The 18292-nt window shown below is 37.1% G+C and overlaps 5 protein-coding genes across 12 annotated transcripts; 4 read left to right on the top strand and 1 right to left on the bottom strand.

Moving 5' to 3' along the window:
- The first annotated feature begins 58 nt into the window (after positions 1-58).
- On the top strand, positions 59-2359 carry Mys45A (SDA1 domain containing protein Mys45A). The gene is made up of 3 exons (XM_066282325.1): positions 59-796; positions 856-1102; positions 1160-2359. The coding sequence occupies exons 1-3, from the start codon at positions 161-163 to the stop codon at positions 2320-2322; spliced, it is 2046 nt and encodes a 681-aa protein (XP_066138422.1). The 5' UTR covers positions 59-160; the 3' UTR covers positions 2323-2359.
- A 184-nt stretch (positions 2360-2543) lies between these two features.
- RanGAP (Ran GTPase activating protein) lies at positions 2544-5088 on the top strand. Of its 2 annotated transcripts, XM_066282327.1 has the most exons (7): positions 2544-2820; positions 2881-3383; positions 3432-3675; positions 3732-4378; positions 4435-4563; positions 4664-4739; positions 4973-5042. In XM_066282327.1, exons 1-7 carry the CDS (start codon positions 2703-2705, stop codon positions 5005-5007), a joined length of 1752 nt encoding a protein of 583 aa, XP_066138424.1. In that variant the 5' UTR covers positions 2544-2702; the 3' UTR covers positions 5008-5042. The 2 variants fall into 2 exon arrangements, with proteins under 2 accessions (XP_066138424.1, XP_066138425.1); XM_066282328.1 differs by lacking the exon at positions 4664-4739 and having other exon boundaries at positions 2545-2820; positions 4435-4559; positions 4973-5088.
- A 190-nt stretch (positions 5089-5278) lies between these two features.
- Positions 5279-6363, top strand: LOC136339252 (E3 ubiquitin-protein ligase RNFT1-like). The gene has a single exon (XM_066282342.1). The coding sequence runs from the start codon at positions 5389-5391 to the stop codon at positions 6313-6315; it is 927 nt and encodes a 308-aa protein (XP_066138439.1). The 5' UTR covers positions 5279-5388; the 3' UTR covers positions 6316-6363.
- A 1038-nt stretch (positions 6364-7401) lies between these two features.
- On the top strand, positions 7402-16417 carry blot (bloated tubules). Of its 7 annotated transcripts, none has more exons than XM_066282346.1 (13): positions 7402-7739; positions 10954-11132; positions 11637-11793; positions 13712-13955; positions 14012-14157; positions 14211-14347; positions 14404-14572; positions 14628-14731; positions 14782-15019; positions 15076-15301; positions 15360-15625; positions 15693-16035; positions 16090-16417. In XM_066282346.1, exons 1-13 carry the CDS (start codon positions 7683-7685, stop codon positions 16371-16373), a joined length of 2550 nt encoding a protein of 849 aa, XP_066138443.1. In that variant the 5' UTR covers positions 7402-7682; the 3' UTR covers positions 16374-16417. The 7 variants fall into 7 exon arrangements, with proteins under 7 accessions (XP_066138443.1, XP_066138445.1, XP_066138444.1 ...); XM_066282348.1 differs by lacking the exon at positions 7402-7739 and adding an exon at positions 8152-8373; XM_066282347.1 differs by lacking the exon at positions 7402-7739 and adding an exon at positions 8727-8867.
- A 177-nt stretch (positions 16418-16594) lies between these two features.
- Positions 16595-18289, bottom strand: beg (malonyl-CoA-acyl carrier protein transacylase beg). Its single transcript, XM_066282357.1, has 5 exons — positions 17683-18289; positions 17467-17624; positions 17190-17407; positions 16910-17137; positions 16595-16854 (listed from the first exon to the last, which is right to left on the bottom strand). The coding sequence occupies exons 1-5, from the start codon at positions 18144-18146 to the stop codon at positions 16687-16689; spliced, it is 1236 nt and encodes a 411-aa protein (XP_066138454.1). The 5' UTR covers positions 18147-18289; the 3' UTR covers positions 16595-16686.
- Between the last annotated feature and the right edge of the window lie 3 nt (positions 18290-18292).

An 18292-nucleotide genomic window follows, 5' to 3' on the forward strand; every position in this document is an offset into this window, starting at 1 on the left:
AGATCTCTTATCAAATCAATTCTCACGTAGCACCATCTATCAGCCGCTTTGAAAACCTTAACACTACCTCATAAAAAAACACGTGCTTTTGACACTTTTTAACAACTACAAAAAAGTATAAACATAAATCAACCCCAAGTTAACTTGTTTCATTATAAAAATGGTACGAAAACACAATAATCAACTACCAGAGAACTTGCCTCAACTGCAAAATCTCATAAAACGTGATCCGGCCTCGTACAATGAGGAGTTTTTGCAGCAGTACCAGCATTTTCAAAACATCATCGAAGTGTTCCAGCTGGCCCCTGATCAACCCAACAAAACCCTGGACGAATTAGTGATGTTTATGGCTCAAGTGGCGCAGTGTTACCCTGACGAGCTCCAAAAATTCCCTCAGCAATTAATCGATTTAATGCAGCGCCACAATACTGTACTTGACAAGTCAATTCGCATGAATTTGTGTAAAGCCCTGATTCTGCTAAGAAATAAGAATCTTTTGGCCCCTACTGATTTATTAGAACTGTTTTTTCACTTGCTGAGATGCCAGGACAAAGCTTTGAGACAGTTTCTAGAGACCCACATTATAACAGACATTAAAAACTTGAATACCAAGCAGAAGAATGCTAAGCTTAACACCACTTTACAGAACTTTATGTTTACAATGGTTAAAGACACCAATGCCAGGGCTGCAAAAATGTCACTAGATATTATGATTGAGTTATATAAAAAAAATGTGTGGAACGATTCTAAAACTGTTAATGTTATTGGCACTGGATGCTTTTCTAAGGTTACAAAGGTATAAGCTTCAGGCTTCCAGAACAAATAAATCACCTGAAAAATTTTATATATTTATAGGTTATGGTAGCTTCCTTAAAGTTCTTCCTTGGCAAAGACCCCGAAGAAAAAGACTCTGATAATTCTGACTCTGAGGAGGAGATTGACCCCAAGGAAGTGATTATGGCCAACAAGGTGAACAAAAAGACACGAAAAAGAGCCAAGGAACTGAACAAGGTCAAGAAACTAGCAGCTAAGGCTTATAAAAAGAAAAGCCAGGCTGTAACCTTCAATTTCAGTGCCATACATTTGCTGCACGACCCTCAAGGTAAGTTCAAAGCCCATAAAAAAAATCTCACTTATCAACCAAAAATTATTCCTCTAGGAATGGCTGAAAAGCTCTTCAAACAAATTGAGTCTAGCAATCAAAGATTTGAAGTCAAACTCATGACTTTGGACGTAATTTCACGCCTTATAGGTCTGCATAACCTCTTCGTTTTCAATTTTTACTCATACATTCAACGCTTCATGCAGCCACATCAAAGAGAAGTGACGCGTATTTTGCAGTTTGCCGCGCAAGCAAGTCATGATCTTGTTCCCCCTGATCTGATTGAGCCACTGCTTAAAACTTTGGCAAATAATTTCATTACTGAACGTAATTCCTCAGATGTAATGGCCATAGGACTGAATGCAGTCAGAGAAATTTGCACTAGATGTCCTTTGAGCTTAAATGAGGATCTTTTGAGGGATTTAGTGCAATACAAGTCCTATAAGGATAGATCAGTGATGATGGCAGCAAAAAGTTTAATTCAGCTCTTTAGAAGATTAAGGCCAGAGTTGTTGCATAAAAGAGACAGGGGCCGCCCCACTGAAGCTTCAGATGAAATTGAGCAGCTGCATTATGGTAAAGTTGAAGCCAAAGATTATGTCCCTGGAGCTGAGGTACTTTTTACTGAAGAAAAATCAGTGAAAGATATAGAGATGAATAGTGAGAGTGAATCGGACGATGAAGAATGGATTGATATTGATAATTCAGATCAAGAGATAGTTAGCCATGAAGAAGAAGAAGGAAAAAATGAGAAAAAGTCTAAGCACGAAATTTTAAAGGAGAAAAACATCCTGGCTCATAAAGCGACGTTAGAGAAAATACTTACTGATGAAGATTTTAAGAAAATCGATTTGGCTAACGTTCGGAAACAGTTACAAAGCACCAATAAGGGCCAGAAGCGCAAACTGGATCAGGCAGAAATACTCAAAAACACAGAGGATTTGGTCAAATTAAGCGACATAGAGAACATCTATAAGAAGAGGAAACATGATAAGCAGACGAGAATAGAGACCGTAAAGGAAGGCCAGGAGGGAAGGGAGAAGTTCGGGTATAAGGACGGCAGACTTAATATTCATTGCTCAAAAACCAACAGGGAAAAAAGGAAAAAGAAGAATTACCAGATGATCAAGCACAAAATGCAGAGAAAAGTGAAGAGAAGCTTCAAGGACAAGCAAATTGCCCTTAGGAATCATCTCATTAAGTTAAAAAAGATGAAATAAATTTATTGTTTGTTAAGATTTTCAAAATAAAGTAAAATTGTGTTTGATTTAAATTTTTATTTATTTTAAAGTGATATTTTTAAAACTTTATGGGATATTGTTACCAAATCGCTCTATCACCCAACGTTGCCATTGTATAAAACAAAACAATATTAAAATAAATGAATGAATATCTGTCACTTTCTAATATATAGTAAATAAGAGAGATGATACATTACTCGATACGTGTTTGATGATTAAAGTAACCTACTTATCAAAATTTAGTATATCAACCAACTGGCAAAAAGATTCAAATGGCGGTATGTTTACTGTTTTGATTAAATTTTCAGCAACTTCCATAGATTCAACCCACATTTTTCTTGCGCTTATATATCTTCACAATGGATATCAACGAGTCTGACGTCGACGCCCTATCGGCCGTCCTAAAATGCACTAAAGTCTCCCCCAGTGGAGTCTCATTCGCCGGCAAATCCCTTAAACTAAACTCGGAATCTGATGGTAAGTGACTTTGAACCGTTTTGTATGTCAGCAAAGCTGAAACCCCCCATCAACCCCTAGCAAAACCAGTAATTGAACAAATCAACCAATGCTCCTTTTTGGAGTTCCTCAATCTGGAAGGGAACACTTTGGGAGTGGATGCTGCCAAGTCTATTGCAGAATCACTGGAAAAGCGTCCGGAATTTAAGCGAGCCTTGTGGAAAGACATGTTCACTGGGCGAATGAAAACTGAGATTCCCAAAGCTCTTGAATTCCTGGGGGCAGGGTTGGTGAAGGCCCGGGCACGTTTGACTGAGCTTGACTTGAGTGACAATGCTTTTGGCCCAATTGGGGTGGAAGGCCTAGCAGCATTGTTAAAAAGTCCCACTTGCTATGCTTTAGAAGAGCTGAGACTTAACAATAATGGTCTGGGTATTACAGGGGGAAAACTGCTTGCTAATGCTCTTACTGAGTGTTATGAGCAAAGCAAGAAAGATAGTAAGCCCTTGGCTTTAAGGGTGTTTATTGCTGGGAGAAATAGGTTGGAAAATGAAGGGGCTATAGCCTTAGCCAAGGTTTTCAAAGTAGGTTTTTATGATGGTAATTAAATGAAGATTTAAAAGTGTTTTTAGAGGATTAAAACCTTAGAGGAAGTAGCAATGCCTCAAAATGGTATTTATCACATCGGAATCACTGCTCTGTCTGAGGCCTTTGCCCAAAATAAAAATCTGAAGATTTTAAATTTAAATGACAACACTTTTGGGGAAAAGGGGGCTGAGGCAATTGCAAAGGCATTAGTCACTTTACAGGATTTAAAAGAAATAAATTTTGGAGATTGCTTGTTAAAAACCAAGGGGGCCTTATTGATTGCTAAAGGTATCAATATTATTCCTCCAATTATTTATAATAGGTTGCATTACATCTGATTTTAGGGCTAAAAGATGGGCATAAAAACCTTGAGGAACTAATCCTGGAATCAAATGAAATAAAAAAAGAAGGGGGTGTAGCTTTGGCTGCTGCCATGATCAATAAAGAGAAGCTTAAGAGTCTCATGTTGGATTGTAATCAGTTTGGAGATAAAGGGGTTGAAGATATCCGAGGGAGGCTTAAGGAAATTGGAAAGTTGAATACGTTGGGGTCTCTGGAGGACAATGAATCTGAAGGGGAGTCTGAGGAGGAGAGTCAGGGTTGTGAAACTCAATCTGAGAATGATGAAGAAGAAAATTCTGGAGGACATGTAGAAATTGAGGAAATTGTTGATGATGCTGAGGAGAATATGAGTACTAAAATTACAGTTCAAGAATTCCTCTCAGAACCCACTGCTCACAATCTATTGCTCCTTGGAGATGACAGAGAACAGCTCCTACTTGAAGAAACAAAGAAAAATAATAAGATTGATGTATCTAATTTCATTACAATCCTGATGAAAGTTTCCTCTTTAAGTGAGAACCCAAAAGTTGGAATTTTAGCATTGAAAATAGCTGAAACTCTGTATAGGGAAATTTTCATATGGGCCCAAAAAAACGACTCCATGTCAATTGTCAATAACTGCCTCTTAGTCCACTTAGGGTTAATTAAAGTATATACAAATACTTAAAGTTTTCAATTAATTATTTAAGTGACATTCATTTGTAGAGTGAAGATCGTAAGTTTAAACCTAATTGGAACCTCACTGGATGCCTCAATTCCTTAAAAAATGTTTCAACTATGAGTTTTGTGCCCAAGAGCAGTAAAGATGCTCTTAAAGTTTTTATGGAAAGGCAAGTATTTTGATTTATGTTTAATAATTAGAGATAGTGTTTTGACAGTGTCATAAGGCAATTGCTGGTGGGTTGATAAATTTACATTATTCAAATTTAGATAGAGAAAGGACACTGATGAAACAGGCGCACTTTCGCACCTGCAGAAAGTATTTTTACAGCTCATATGTCTAAAAATGGGTAAGTTTTTTTTATCCATTTATTCTGTATGCTAACATTGACTGATTTTTTGCTTAATTTTTTTTAATTACGCATTTGTGCTCCTATTAGCTGCCAATATGTCTGTTAAATGTTATCAACCCACCATAAACCAGTTTGGAGTAATCACATTATAGCTCTTCAAAAAACTCAACCATTAGAATGATTAGTTTCGTAATTAAAATGCCTTTTACTTTTCTCTTGTTATATTTCAGGGAAATTAACAAAGACGGGGACGATTTACCTTTGAAAAGGGAAATTTTGGCTGGTTTAAAATAATTGTATTTTTAAAAATAAAATATTAATACATAAAAAATTGTTTTATCGGAACAAATCAGTCCTAACTAACTTGTTATGTGTTTGCGTAATACCACAAAATACGCTTCATGGCAATTTACAAGTCTGGTAATATCTATGAATTCTTGACCTGTTGGCTAACCACAAGTAGTCTTCTAAATAAAGAGCATCCTATGACGTCACCTTATTGTTCATGTTTGTTTACTTATTAATGACGAATGAATGACAGAACCTAACCTAAATTTGTTCCAAAACAATTTTCAATTATTTTACCATCATAATTGATTAACGTAAATGAAATTTTAACCAGTAAAAGTGATGCTTCTTAAAAATAATGCTCCAAAATTTAGTGACCCTAGCGAGTTCCGTCAAATCCACGCTCCACTATCTTTTATACGGGGGCTACAAAGCAGGACAGTTCCTTGTTAATTGTGGCAACCTGCTCGTTCGGGGGTCGTGTGAAGGAGCCACGACCCTCCACACCTTCTTCTTAACCCTCTATGATTCCGCAACGATATTTCTGCAAGATAATTGGCAGTTCATGCAGCAATCTGTCCACTTTATTGTTTCTACTTTGGAAACGACTTTCAATAGTCTCATTTCAATAGTCTGCAATATAGCGACGTTTTTGCAAACCTCTTTAAATCTTTTTTTGCTTATATGTAATGATTTAATTGCTGCCCTATCCTTCATTGCAAATTCTATATATAAGACAATTTTTGTAATTAGGAAAATGATAATAGTATTTGGTTCTGCAATTTGGTTCCTCATCACTTTCATACCAATGACAATCTACCATTCCTGCATCTTCTTCTCAACCTTAGTGGGAAACCTTTATCAACAGGCACCCCAAATCTTTTTAATGGGAAGTAAAGGCATAACAACCTTTATTAAAAACATCATTGACTTTGTCTGGGATATACCAATTAAGTCCCTTGCAGGGCTGACAATAGCCACCATTTTAATATACACTTTCAGTAAGTTTTCTGTTGCAATTACCTCATATTGCGGGGAGAAGCTGCTACTAATTAGAAGCCTTTTTCGAAGAAGAAAGTCACAAGCAGAAGACCAGAAGCCAGATGAGTCACTGGCAACTGATAAAGACTGTGTAATTTGTCAGGAAAGGGTGAAGTGTATTTTGTTGCTGCCATGCAAACATGTTTGTCTTTGTGAGGAGTGTTCAGAAAAAATGAAAGACTATAAGGATGAATGTCCAATATGTCGAAGTTATATTATGGATGCTATGAAGATTTATTTGTGATTTATCTTCATTAAGAATAATCTGAATAAAACTAATTTTTAGTATTAACATTTTATGCATAAATGCAAAACCCTTACAGCTGCAATATTTCTATCATTTTTATGCAGTCTATAGTTAGTCTCAGTCCTGTACTAACATTCTACAGTCCTTGAAAAAATGTCTTCAATTTTCATTATTATTGACATTTTAATGACTTGTTTGCAATTTATAAATACTTTGAAGCGGAGCGGTGTCACATATTTATTGAATAATGCAAATTTCGAAATTTTCAAGAACTGATAATTTCACAGATTTTTAATTTTCTTGAAAACAAATATTTCTGGTGTGGTAGTTTTAACTTTGGTGCTCGTTATTTTTAAATCCTCACTTAGTTACAACCATAAAAACCTCAGCTAAGTCTCAGTCCCATGATTCACCCACCTATTCCTCTCATTAATAAATTGCTTTTAAAGCTAGTTCCCTTGTTCTTCTTGCAATGCTAAATACCAAGATACTTCGGGTATCTTCAGGCTATTATTATTAAATCTAAGCTCCCCTAGGACATAACAAATGGATCTGAAAGCTTTGTCAATCGAACTTTGGAAAAAATTTAAAGTTGTTTTGGGAGAAATTTAGGTTATAAATTTGTTTGTTTGGCTGTCCTTTGTCAGTGACATGACAACATCCAACAATATCATACCGGAGGCAATATAAATACGGTGACGACATGAGATGCACTTCACATGAAGGACTAAACTAAAAAATACATCGTACCCAGTGACATGCGCTTTTTGTCAGAAAATTTTAATAGTTTTTTATGAAATGTAAACAGTCTCGTGAAAACAGCGAAACTTGACAAATTAAGATCAACGAAATTTAAAAATTTACAAAATCTTCAAAATGTTTCACGTGTAAAACTCCTTTTTTGCTTAATGATGACTTTATTGCAGCGCTCAAAAAAAAATTTAACAATGAAAAATTCTATGTAAATTTAAACATGTCCTTCACTAAAGGAAGCATCGTCACATAAATGAGTAGGTCCCAATACTTAAAACGACTACCATGCATAAAATAAATCTGCAGTTCTTAACTAAAACGAGCTTTCACGGTATTCACCTTTGCGTCGCCGCCAATCACCAACAACAGGTGTATAATACAAGGTGGTAACAAGGCTGATAAATGTGGCTCACGTTATCATAAAACGCGAGTAGTACCCGGGGGGTACCACGTTGGTTCTCAGCCAGTTTACATCGGTTTATGTGACGGTATACTTGCATACATCAGACGGGATTTCAATCGGTGGTAAATGCGTGCAGTTTGAGGAATATGATCGAGTTGGACTTTTGTTTTGGAAAAGTGCATAGGCTCTGGCTTAAGCCTGAATCGTAATGAAGGAGACTTGGGACGGAAAGGAACAACTGCCTAGATGGAGCGACGGACAACCGGTGAGTTTCAAAATTTTAAAAATCTTAGCTCAAAATTCTATTATTAAATCAGACTTATCGTGCCAATATGTACTGCATTTGAAGCATTAGGAAATTCGTTCAATGACAAAATTCAGTTAAATGCGAAATTTCACTTAAATTCAGGAATCTAGCACTTCCTAACGATTATCGTTAATTGACTTTGCTAATTTGCATTGACTGCCGTTAGGTTGTATGTCCAGTATCACCACCAAAACCTTAAAGCAACTCGTATCCTTGACTTCCAATTTGTGCGTAATATAGCGTAAAGTTTGTCAGAAAACAATCTCACGGTGACGCTTTAATGCCTTATACTGACTGCTACGACCTTGCTTCATTTTAATATTATTTCAACGCAAAGCTTAACTGTATAAGAAAAACTGTTAATCTCATTATTCATAGTACAACGTAACTAGAGATTGATAAACGATAAACGAAGTGATTCACGAAGGGCTCAATTATACCGCGGAAGCATTATAAACAGCACAACTGATAATATCTAGGGAACAGATTAGATAGAAATAGGAAATTTCTACTGAACTTCGTCACTTCGCCCTATATCAGAGCCAGGTGCTATTTTCCAGCTTTCTGCATGGTGAAAGTGTTTAGTTTGCTGGTAAGACCCAATAAAAGTTTCATCAAGTTCTCTTTAATAGGACTCAAAAGTAAAAGTTTTCTGAACCTATATTAAAAGCTTTTTATATAATGTAATTCGAACTTATGGTCATCAGGTGGAAGCAATAAATCGTGGGATTATTAGCCATTAGTAGGAATCAAAAGGAACGTTTCGGCATTGAGAAATGTCGATACGTGATTAAAATAGTGTTTTGTGTGCTCATGCGGCTTTTTAGGGATTAAGGGTTTATTCAATTCAATCAGGAGTAAAATAATTCATTAATGTGTCGCTTTTAGACTCAGCGTAATGCCTATTAATAGATTTTTTTAGAGGAAAGTTGCAACAATTTCTATTATTTAATTTCTGAGTGCAGATTAGATACCAGGATAATAAAATTGTTGGTTTTTGATGATAAATATTTGCTAGTTCAGTAGACGAATGTACTTGGTTGAAGCGAAATATGTTACATGGGTTTAAATAAACGGAAATTCAAGGTAAGTCGCCTTGACGGCTATGACACCCCAAGGATTTTTAAATTATTTAATTGCAGGCATTCCCATGATGTATGGGAAACGTTTGGTTAATTGTATATATGTATTATAATAGACGGATGGATGTCCTATTTACATAATAATAGTGAAATTTAGACTACTCTAATTGTTCTCAAAAAATGACTGTGCAAAAACTCTCCTGCTGATGTCATTTTGCGCGACCCTTGACGTGGGTCGATCGACCCAAGGCAAAGATATACGATATTCTGCTTTAAAGTGATATCTCTTCGAAATTCGACATTCCCGCTCACCACAGCAACAAATTAACGCTAAATTATTATTTTCCTGGTCAATAATGCACAAAAACTGTGAACAATAATCACCAAACAAATACAGTGTGTTCACATTAAAACTAAAAATCGCTATAACTGATAATTTCACTAAAAACTCAGATTATAAACAAGAGCAATCAAATTGAAATTAATTCGGAAAAAAGTTCTTAAATGAAGCTATCCTGGTGCTCATGTCGACCAAATTCACCGCCCTTCGGACCCTCGTGCAAGAAACAACCAAACTTCATTCAGAAAATTCATCAAATTTGCCTAAATTTCACCTCTAAAGCACTAACGCTCTTTTTACTTCACATTTCCCCAGAAAAGAAACAAAATTTTGCAAAAAATCAGCCACGAACCTGAAGGCGCAAACTCCGTTGCGAGGGTTTTGAACTCGCGCAATGGCGCGGTCTGGAAAGGGCACTCGCTGATTGGTGTGGAGGGCGCAACGTCAGAGCATTCGCGAAGTATTTTGTTTTCGTCTGCACATCGTTCTCTAGCTTTACCTTCGTAGTGTGCATGCGAAATAAGGCGAGATTGATAGTTAATTAATAATTAAGTGACGTATTAAAAAAATTGTAATTCGCGATATACTTTGTTTATTGCTGTTTATCTTGATGACAACGGGGCTCCCTGGGTGGTACCAAAGGAATACAAATATTATGGTTCTGGCAATATCAATAACCGTTTCAATTGATTTAAATTTCAATTATTTATAATAAACTTCCGGTTGGCACTTGCTTTAATCGACTGTTGCTGGTATTTGAGGTGTGGAGAACGTCTTCAAATGCAACAACAAAAAGACGAACAAATTGAACGAACGAAACGTTGCGAAAATGACAATTTTCTGCGTAAGATCGCTGCATGCGCTGGCAAAGGGAAATTATTATAATTAATCCGATTGTTTACGTAATTTCGTCCACCTTTGGTGAGGGAAAGTTGCAAGGATTTTCCCACAATACATTAAGCCATAATTACTTCCTATCTGCATTGTTTTCAACACACATCCACACATTATGCCTGTTTTCAGTAGTATTAATTGGTCATACCACAGGTCCAGGGTACTAGCCAAGGGGCAAGGTTCAGGGTTGGAGAGCAACTGGGTAATTATTCATAACGTGGCCTGAATTCGCTTGTATGAAAGCCCATCGAGCAAGTTTTTTTATTAACTGACATCATCATATTGTTTCCAAGAACAGTTCTTCATCATCATACAGCAAATCCCTGATCAATGACTATTATCATGAAGATCTTCGTGACCGTGATTGTTAGAATTAAAAATGTATATAAAAATAGTTGTTTTACCTGTTACTAGCAACTTCAATTATTATTACACTGTGTAAATTGGGATTTTTACATTCAACCTGTGCGTTGCTCATGGGGAATCATGCAGTTTCAAGGCTGATGATCAGGACGTAATATCATCAAGTATAAGTTAGTGTGGTATGCAGCTTTTTTTCACTTTCACTAGTGTGAAATTCTCCATTAAAAGGGGATCTCATTCCCATTTAAAGCTGTTTAACTTCACTCTTGAGTTCAAGATAATTAAGTCACATTCAATAATTATTGTATTTACATAACTGCTTCCTGACTTAAAAGGAAAACCTTATTGACCGTGCATTAATATTTTTTACATGGTCATATTAAAACACTACTCCCATTAATAATTAAAATGCGAATGCTTCCCCGGACTAGTAAACTGATAAGTATTACTCTTCAGTACTTTAACTTATCAAGAATTTGATTTTCCTGTGTAGGTTGCCAAGAAATGGAACATCACAGACACTCTTCCCAAGCGAAAGGGATTGTCCCACTCACCATCTTTGCGCGCCATAAGGAACTACAATGACCTCCCAATTGATCAAAGCAATGGAATTGAGAATCCCGGATATGAGAACGAGTACAAGTATGAGTACTACATGCATCCCGATTTCAGGTTGGTGCCGTTTTTCTCTGGATAAATTGTTGTTATATTTTTAAAAGGCGGAACGAGAATAATGGGAGGCTCTCAATTTAGTCTCTTCCTATTTGAAAAATTTCTCAATTCTAAAAAAAAAAATGGAAAAATCGCAATTTTCACACCTGCAGAAAGAATTCTTTTTAGCCTTTGGTAGGTAATCTGCACAATTTGTGGCATCTCATGCGTTGGTGCTTAGTCTATTTGAACTCAAAAATTGAAAAATGATATCACTTGAGTGTTAGGAAATTTTCCCATTTTTGTAACCCGAATATTGCAAAACCATAATTTTTGCACCTCACAAGGGCTAATTTTTCTCTCTTCATCAAGGCTGCATGATCCTGCGCAGCTCGTTACGTCTAATACACTATTGTCTGGTCTAGTGAAACTCACAATTTTCCTAAGTTGGTTCTGTGCAATTGGCTTCATCTGACGTACTGTCCCCAAACCTACTTAAATTGAAAATTTCGAATTTTTTTTCAGCCACTTTCCGACTGACTTCGACTCGAAATCGACCGATTTCGAATATCCAACGATCAGCACTAAATCGATCAATACATCGCATTCCGGAGGGTCTGAAGACTATGCCGACAACGAAATGGGTTCTTCGGTTAAATTGGTTACCGAAAAAGTAGAACGGGTACGTGCGTATTGCACAGATTTAGTGATGATGTTGACTCAAATGGCATCGCCGTTTTTCAACATGCTTGTTCAGTGGTTAATCAGCACTATTACAATGTTGAACTTGTGCTAATAAAAACACCGGTGGAAGGCGCATTAAGTTACAAATTGTCAAAGGTGTTAGCTGTTACACATTTACATCAATATTTACCACTGAAGCTTATCAGCAACTGCGTCGAGATGTAGGTGATTGTAATTGTGTGAGAGAAATGGCGTTGAGTGATACTGAGTTAAAGGTGTTAGTTTTGGTTCAAGTATGTGTGCTTTATTAACTTTAAAAGTAGCGTGTGTGGCCAAGCAAAACCCTTGTTCGCCTATCATTTTGGACCGTAATTTGGCTCGGTTATGGATATTTTAACGGAGCTTCGACTGTATAATTGATAGCGCTACGGTATATTTCGACATCTGGCTGCATTTCGTTACAAAAAAAAATGAATTAGACCAACGCAATTAGACCTTCCGAAACTCAGAGAGGCGAGCGGCAAACTACACCTTCAAACACGTCCAAAAGCTGTTCAATACTCGAACTTCAAACACTTTCAAAAATTATTCCATATGTCATACAACTACTATGTATGTATGAAGATCGTGATGAAGCCCTTAAAACGCCTCAGTCATTTCCTTTTCCCCTTTTAAAGCCACCATCTAACGGAAGTTAAAAAATTGGAATTCACCTCGACAAACCGACAATATAACGCATCTGCCCATTTTTTACAGTCTACTGCCCACGTGCTTGCGGTGGAATCAATTTGATAATGAAGTTTGAATTAGTCGAAATTGAGTCTCCGTACGCGCTACACTTTTAACCCTATTTGAATATCATGTGATAGGATGAAAAGTGGGATATTCGATTATTCGCAACAACGTTTCGCTTACATTCAGTACCGTCCTCAGGCGTATTTGAAGCGCTGCCAAACCTTGGATTCGTGGTCTTACGTGCTCAAGAGTTATTTGCGCAGAAGACTACAGTACGGATTTGAAGCGAGATATGGAAGAGTGAGTGGCTTTATTGTTAAAACATTTTCAATGGGTTTAAATCTAGTTTTATCGGGCTAGATAAGATTTATGGTGCGGTTTTTGTTCGAGGTAGAATTATCAGGGAATTCCTGTTTGCAATTGTCAATATGTATGATTCATTGAAGGACAAAAATTACAATTGCGTTCTTGCGAAAACTCCCCTCAATAACGTCGGAATTTTTCTAAGTATCACATCAATATATGTATATAAATTAGAGCAATAAATCTCAAAAAAATCGAAATTTTGTTGAAAATTTCCGATGGGCGATATCTAAAATCAGCAAAAATCAGCTAAAATTGGAAACAATAATTCAAATCAGGTCTTTGTCCCTGGCCAGTCTGAACTCCCTCCACCTACTCTGAATGTACATCAGAATTAAATCTGAAAAAAAACTGTGAATCTATTTTAACCTCACGTCTGAAATTAGAGTAAACTCTCTCGCAGATTTAGTAGAACATTTCTATGGGAAAAGCCGAAGCTTCTACAAAAATTTTGCAAACATCTCACCCTAATTCGCGAGTAGCGAAGTTATGAGTTGGGACAATGATAACGACTGGAAAATCTACATCCTGATTAATACCAACGGCGTTACGTCGTCACAGTTTAGTTTGCGTAATAGGGATTTATATGTATAATTGTAACTTATTATCTCAGTTAAGAAATACCGCTTCTATTATGTAAAAAATTCAGAAGTCTACGCAGTGAGTGCTAATTATACATAATTGCGCTATTAATGATCACTCTAATTTCCCTTGATGACTAAATATAGTTCAATTAAATTAGTAGCTACACCAAGCAACTACCCACTCTGGCCATTAATCATTACAACCGATTAGGACTAATTTTTTCTATTTTCCAGTCTTGCAAGACTTGGTGCTCACACCTCTCCACCACAATATGCACAATCTCTATAGCAGCCGGCCTGGGCACCCTCTACAGGCTTCCCCAATCGACCCTGATCAGAGGGGGATTCCCATTCTTGGTTGTTTACGCTATTGTTTCTGTGATCCTTGGTCTTCCCCTATTATTTTTGGAACTGGGAATCGGACAGTTAGCCCCGGAGGGGTTCATTAAAAGCTGGAGGGCCGTGCCGTTTTTTAAAGGTTAAAATATAAATCTGCTATTGTAATATAAATCGCAATAATTGGTATTAATGTAGGAGTGGGTTATGTGAAGCTTCTGGCGGGGTGTCTGCTGAGTCTGTACTACCCCCTCTATATGGGGTTGGCTCTGATGTATATGATCTCGGTGGTAAAGGAGCCAGTTCCCTTCTCTGACTGTGCAAATGGCGTGATTATGACTAAGGTGGGAACATTCGGGAATTTGGCTTCGAAGTATTTATGAGATTGTTGTCGCAGGTTGGATACGCTGCAAACGCGAAGAACGGTCAGCAATGTGTAAGAGACACATTTCTCAAATCTCCATTTGAAGACCCCTATTATTTCGGCATTTACGCCGCACTGTTGTTTTTCATCTGGATCGTCGTTATAATTCTGTAAGTCTTGAAACATAAACGCATTATGCATCAAAAATTAAGAAATTTATTGCCAGATCAATAAGAAGGACTAAAAGCTACATAAGGTCGCTACTAATATTGTTCTTCCCCACTATGGCCTGCTACATTGCGTTGACTACGAAATCTGTTCTGTTGGAGGCTGAATTGGGAGTGCTGCACAAGTTCTTCAAGGAGGTTAATTGGTGTTTGCTGGGAAATGCTGAGGTAAACAGCTTTTAAGTCTTAATAGAATATCTAATTAATACTCATAATAACGCAGATATGGTACTATGCCACAATCCAAGTGTTTTTCTCCACCAACGTGGGTTTTGGCTCATTCATCACCAATGCAGGGATTATGTACAATAAAGTCAACCCTCTATGGTAAGGTTTTAAACTTCCCTAAAGTTCAATATAAAACTTGAGATTTTTAGGACTGCGCTGGGCTACATAGTAACCAATTTGATTTTCGGAACTGGCTCTGTGCTCATCTCCCACGTCCTCACTGCTAACATCTCCAACACCACCCCCATTGCCTCGTCGCACCCCATCCCTGAAGTACACCTTTTCACCATGATCTACGACTCAGCAATAAACCATGGCAACGACGATTTTCGCTATTGGACGATTACTGCCTACCTTTTCTTCGTCTTCGCAGGGTTTTTAAGCATGGTTTGTGGTTTCGTAAAGGGTATAATTATTGAAATCAGAGATGTTTTGGTTTATAGGCGACCTTGACTTATACGATGCTCAAAGCGATCTATGGACATGATGGGATTCGACTTAAATGGTGGCAAACCAGCATAATTTTCAGCTTCAGCGGCTTCGTACTTAGCTGCGCTATGTTGTTGAAGCCAAATTTTGTGTTAGTCCGCCTGCTTGATGAGTATGTGGTGGGAAATTTGATTTTCATATGTGTTATTTTAGAGGTTCTAGCCTTTATCTGTTTCTATGGTACGTTATAACTGGGCAACTTATACCTTTAATAAGAGAGGGCGTTTTTGAATTAAAGGCACCTCAAGAATCCAGTCAGATTTCGAGTTCATGCTGGGCCACATCCTCAGCAAAATCTGGCTCTTTCTTTGGTGGATAATCCCGCTCGTTCTGACTGGAATCCTCCTGTGGGGGTTAGCTGTTATTTACCTGGAAGAAATGTTTTCGAACGATCCTGTGTGGCTGTACGGCACAGGTTGGGCCGTTGTCCTCACCGCCTTCCTATTTATCATCACAATGGGCCTCGTGGTGCTCAGAAAGCAAGATGGATATACTGTGTGCGATGTAAGCATGCAATGACCATTAAAATCTAAGCATTTTTTTACTTTTCATTCCATTTTCTTCCATTTAGAAACTCAAAGCTTCTTTAGAGCCCTCTCAAGAATGGGGCCCCAAGGACCCGATGCTGCGCTACAATTGGGTGCAATGGAACACCAAATCACAATCTGGAGAGCGGGATTTCACCCTCAAAAGGAGAGGCACCAAGGAATACACTAAAACGATCAAAAAGAGGGCCAAAAAGGAGGCTCTTTCCATGGGAGTCGAGGGTGCTTATACTAAAAGCGAAGGAATCACTGTGACCATAAACAACAATGTTGAAATGTTGAATGGTAACTCTAGACCCAGTTCGAAGAAGTACAACTCCAAATATTATGTAAGCAGCAGCGGAATCAGTCAAATTACTAGTAGTAAAGGTAATAATTTTACTTAGATGTTAAAATTATTATTGCTGTTATTAATTAACATAGTTCCCCAAATGGATACCGTAGACACGAAGCACCATCACCATCACTTAAAACACCATCATCACCATAGAAACACTTTTCCAGTAAACAATGAACAGCTCCAAGACAAGATGGTGATTAGGCAGAGCGTTCCAGTGACTGCAAATATTAAAATTGTAGATGATGCAAATTCGGAAGGATATGGCACCTTTAGGAATAAGGGACCGTATATTATCGATGGAGATATAGGGCATGTGTGCCATAGACGGTATGGGAGCAATGAACACGAGGCGATTACTCAGCTTTAGGGTTAATAAATTAGGAAATTTGTTCTCATTCCGTAAAGTTCAATTTTGATGGAAATCAACGACTGAAAGTGCCAAATTTTATGTTTGTTTAGGGACCTTTGATTTGAATACTCGGTTGCCTTGGAGAATATTTTAAGTCAAACTCTTGTAGATATGTATGTGTTGTAAATAGCTAATTAGTATATAATTTTAGAAACGAATATTTGATTGGACGCATGAGCTTTAAGTGAAATATAGTTTTTATTAATAAAAAAGTGTATTTTATTAAATAAAAATATTATATTTTGCATTAAATATTATGTGGTCCTTAAGCCTAGGCTTCAATACTATGGCAACTGCTCCATGCCTTGGCATTAACCTGCTTCAAAATTGTCTTCAACGATTGTCCAGGCCCACACTCATAGGTAGTAGGGAAATTCTCATCTTGCCCTCTTTCATACACCACATGCAGCAACTGTTCCCATTTAACCGGTTTGACAATCTATAAGTTTCACTATTATTATTTAATCATCAAAACTTAAATTGCCTAACAGTACCTGCTTTGGTAGCTGTCTCACTATATGCTCAACGTCCCTGTACTTCTTCCCATCAATATTTGAATACACACTAACCACAGGCTCATTCACCTGAATTTTACCTAAAGCCTTCTTAAAGGGCATCAGTGCAGAAGCCATTAAGCTTGAATGAAAAGCCCCACTCACCAATAATCTTTTAACTTTCTTTATGTTAAATTCCTTATAGTTTTTCTCCAAATAATCAAGAGCCTGAAATGCACAACAAATGAGTGATGATTTTGAGTGAATCCTCAGAACTTACTGACTCACTTCCTGCTACAACTTTGCAGTGAGGATAAAGGTAACTACTGATTATACATTCAGGGATGGGATCTGCTTTATCAACTGCCCACTCTTTAGCCTTTTTACAAGCATAATTTAATTTGCTATCAGGCCCATAAAACACTGTAAGCATGCCTCCTTTGTAAGTGTTACTGGCCATTTGCATAGCTTCAGCCCGAATTTGGATCAGTTTTAGAGCTATTAGAAAGCACCTTTTCAACCATATTAAAAGAAATTAAAATACCGGAAAGAGTTACCTTCTTGTAAACCTAATGCACCAGCAAATACTAGAGCTGTAATTTCTCCTAAGCTAAAACCTGCCGTGCCTACACAGTTATTGATAGCATTAGGTCTTTCCTCTTTTAACTTCTCAATTGCTGCTAAAGAGGCAACCATAATGGCTGGTTGAGAATATCTTTAATATAATTATTTAATTAGATGAATTGTGATTTAGATCTTTTATTAACACTCACTTGGTTTCATCTAACTTCTGCTTTGGGCCCTCCAAACATACCTTCAGTAAATCATATTGCAACACATAACTTGCTAACTCAAATAAATCATTGACCATTGGGAATTTGAGCAAGCCTTTGCACATTCCAACATACTGGCTTCCTTGCCCAGGAAAAAGGATAATAGTACTATCTTTAGGGTCTCTTTTATCAGTAAAATATTCTCCTTGTTTTCGAGTCTTAGTGCCTTGTGGATATGGCATTGTGGCCCAAGTTTGTTCATTATTTCGGGGCTTAGCGTCATCGAACGAAGCTGAATCGTTAAGCAGTCTTTTCAAGGGAGATTCTGTGTCTTTTCTGGAATCGTCGTTGCTCTTGTTACAGGTACATGTAAGGAAAGGGCTATATCTTTTTAAGAATTGGGGCTTGGATAATACTTTTGAACAAAGGTCCGTTTTTAGTAAAATATTTAAAAGAGGCGCCATGTTTTTTGGGTACCAGGAATTTTAATTGTTATATAAATAAGGTTTTAATGATTTTTTTAATGTAACTTAAATATTATTGCAAAAAATGAGCGTTGAAAAAATTAGGTTATGTCAGGAACAACACGATCTATTCGTTCTATATGCCG

Source organism: Euwallacea fornicatus, chromosome 5 (assembly GCF_040115645.1).
Source record: "Euwallacea fornicatus isolate EFF26 chromosome 5, ASM4011564v1, whole genome shotgun sequence".
Taxonomy (NCBI): Eukaryota; Metazoa; Arthropoda; class Insecta; order Coleoptera; family Curculionidae; genus Euwallacea; species Euwallacea fornicatus.

What these genes read in the sequence shown, in the direction of transcription:
- beg (XM_066282357.1), bottom strand. Translation starts at nt 18,146, where the DNA reads ATGGCGCCTCTTTTAAATATTTTACTAAAAACGGACCTTTGTTCAAAA. An exon ending in TTGTAGCAGGAAGTGAGTCA is followed by an intron (nt 17,138 to 17,189) that starts GTAAGTTCTGAG and finishes TGTGCATTTCAG; the next exon opens with GCTCTTGATTATTTGGAGAA. An exon ending in TGAGACAGCTACCAAAGCAG is followed by an intron (nt 16,855 to 16,909) that starts GTACTGTTAGGC and finishes TGAAACTTATAG; the next exon opens with ATTGTCAAACCGGTTAAATG.
- Mys45A (XM_066282325.1), top strand. Translation starts at nt 161, where the DNA reads ATGGTACGAAAACACAATAATCAACTACCAGAGAACTTGCCTCAACTG. An exon ending in GCTTTTCTAAGGTTACAAAG is followed by an intron (nt 797 to 855) that starts GTATAAGCTTCA and finishes ATATATTTATAG; the next exon opens with GTTATGGTAGCTTCCTTAAA. An exon ending in TTTGCTGCACGACCCTCAAG is followed by an intron (nt 1,103 to 1,159) that starts GTAAGTTCAAAG and finishes TTATTCCTCTAG; the next exon opens with GAATGGCTGAAAAGCTCTTC.
- LOC136339252 (XM_066282342.1), top strand. Translation starts at nt 5,389, where the DNA reads ATGCTCCAAAATTTAGTGACCCTAGCGAGTTCCGTCAAATCCACGCTC.
- RanGAP (XM_066282327.1), top strand. Translation starts at nt 2,703, where the DNA reads ATGGATATCAACGAGTCTGACGTCGACGCCCTATCGGCCGTCCTAAAA. An exon ending in CCTTAGCCAAGGTTTTCAAA is followed by an intron (nt 3,384 to 3,431) that starts GTAGGTTTTTAT and finishes AAGTGTTTTTAG; the next exon opens with AGGATTAAAACCTTAGAGGA. An exon ending in AAGTTTTTATGGAAAGGCAA is followed by an intron (nt 4,564 to 4,663) that starts GTATTTTGATTT and finishes AAATTTAGATAG; the next exon opens with AGAAAGGACACTGATGAAAC.
- blot (XM_066282343.1), top strand. Translation starts at nt 10,213, where the DNA reads ATGCCTGTTTTCAGTAGTATTAATTGGTCATACCACAGGTCCAGGGTA. An exon ending in GGCCGTGCCGTTTTTTAAAG is followed by an intron (nt 13,956 to 14,011) that starts GTTAAAATATAA and finishes GTATTAATGTAG; the next exon opens with GAGTGGGTTATGTGAAGCTT. An exon ending in ATGGATATACTGTGTGCGAT is followed by an intron (nt 15,626 to 15,692) that starts GTAAGCATGCAA and finishes TCTTCCATTTAG; the next exon opens with AAACTCAAAGCTTCTTTAGA.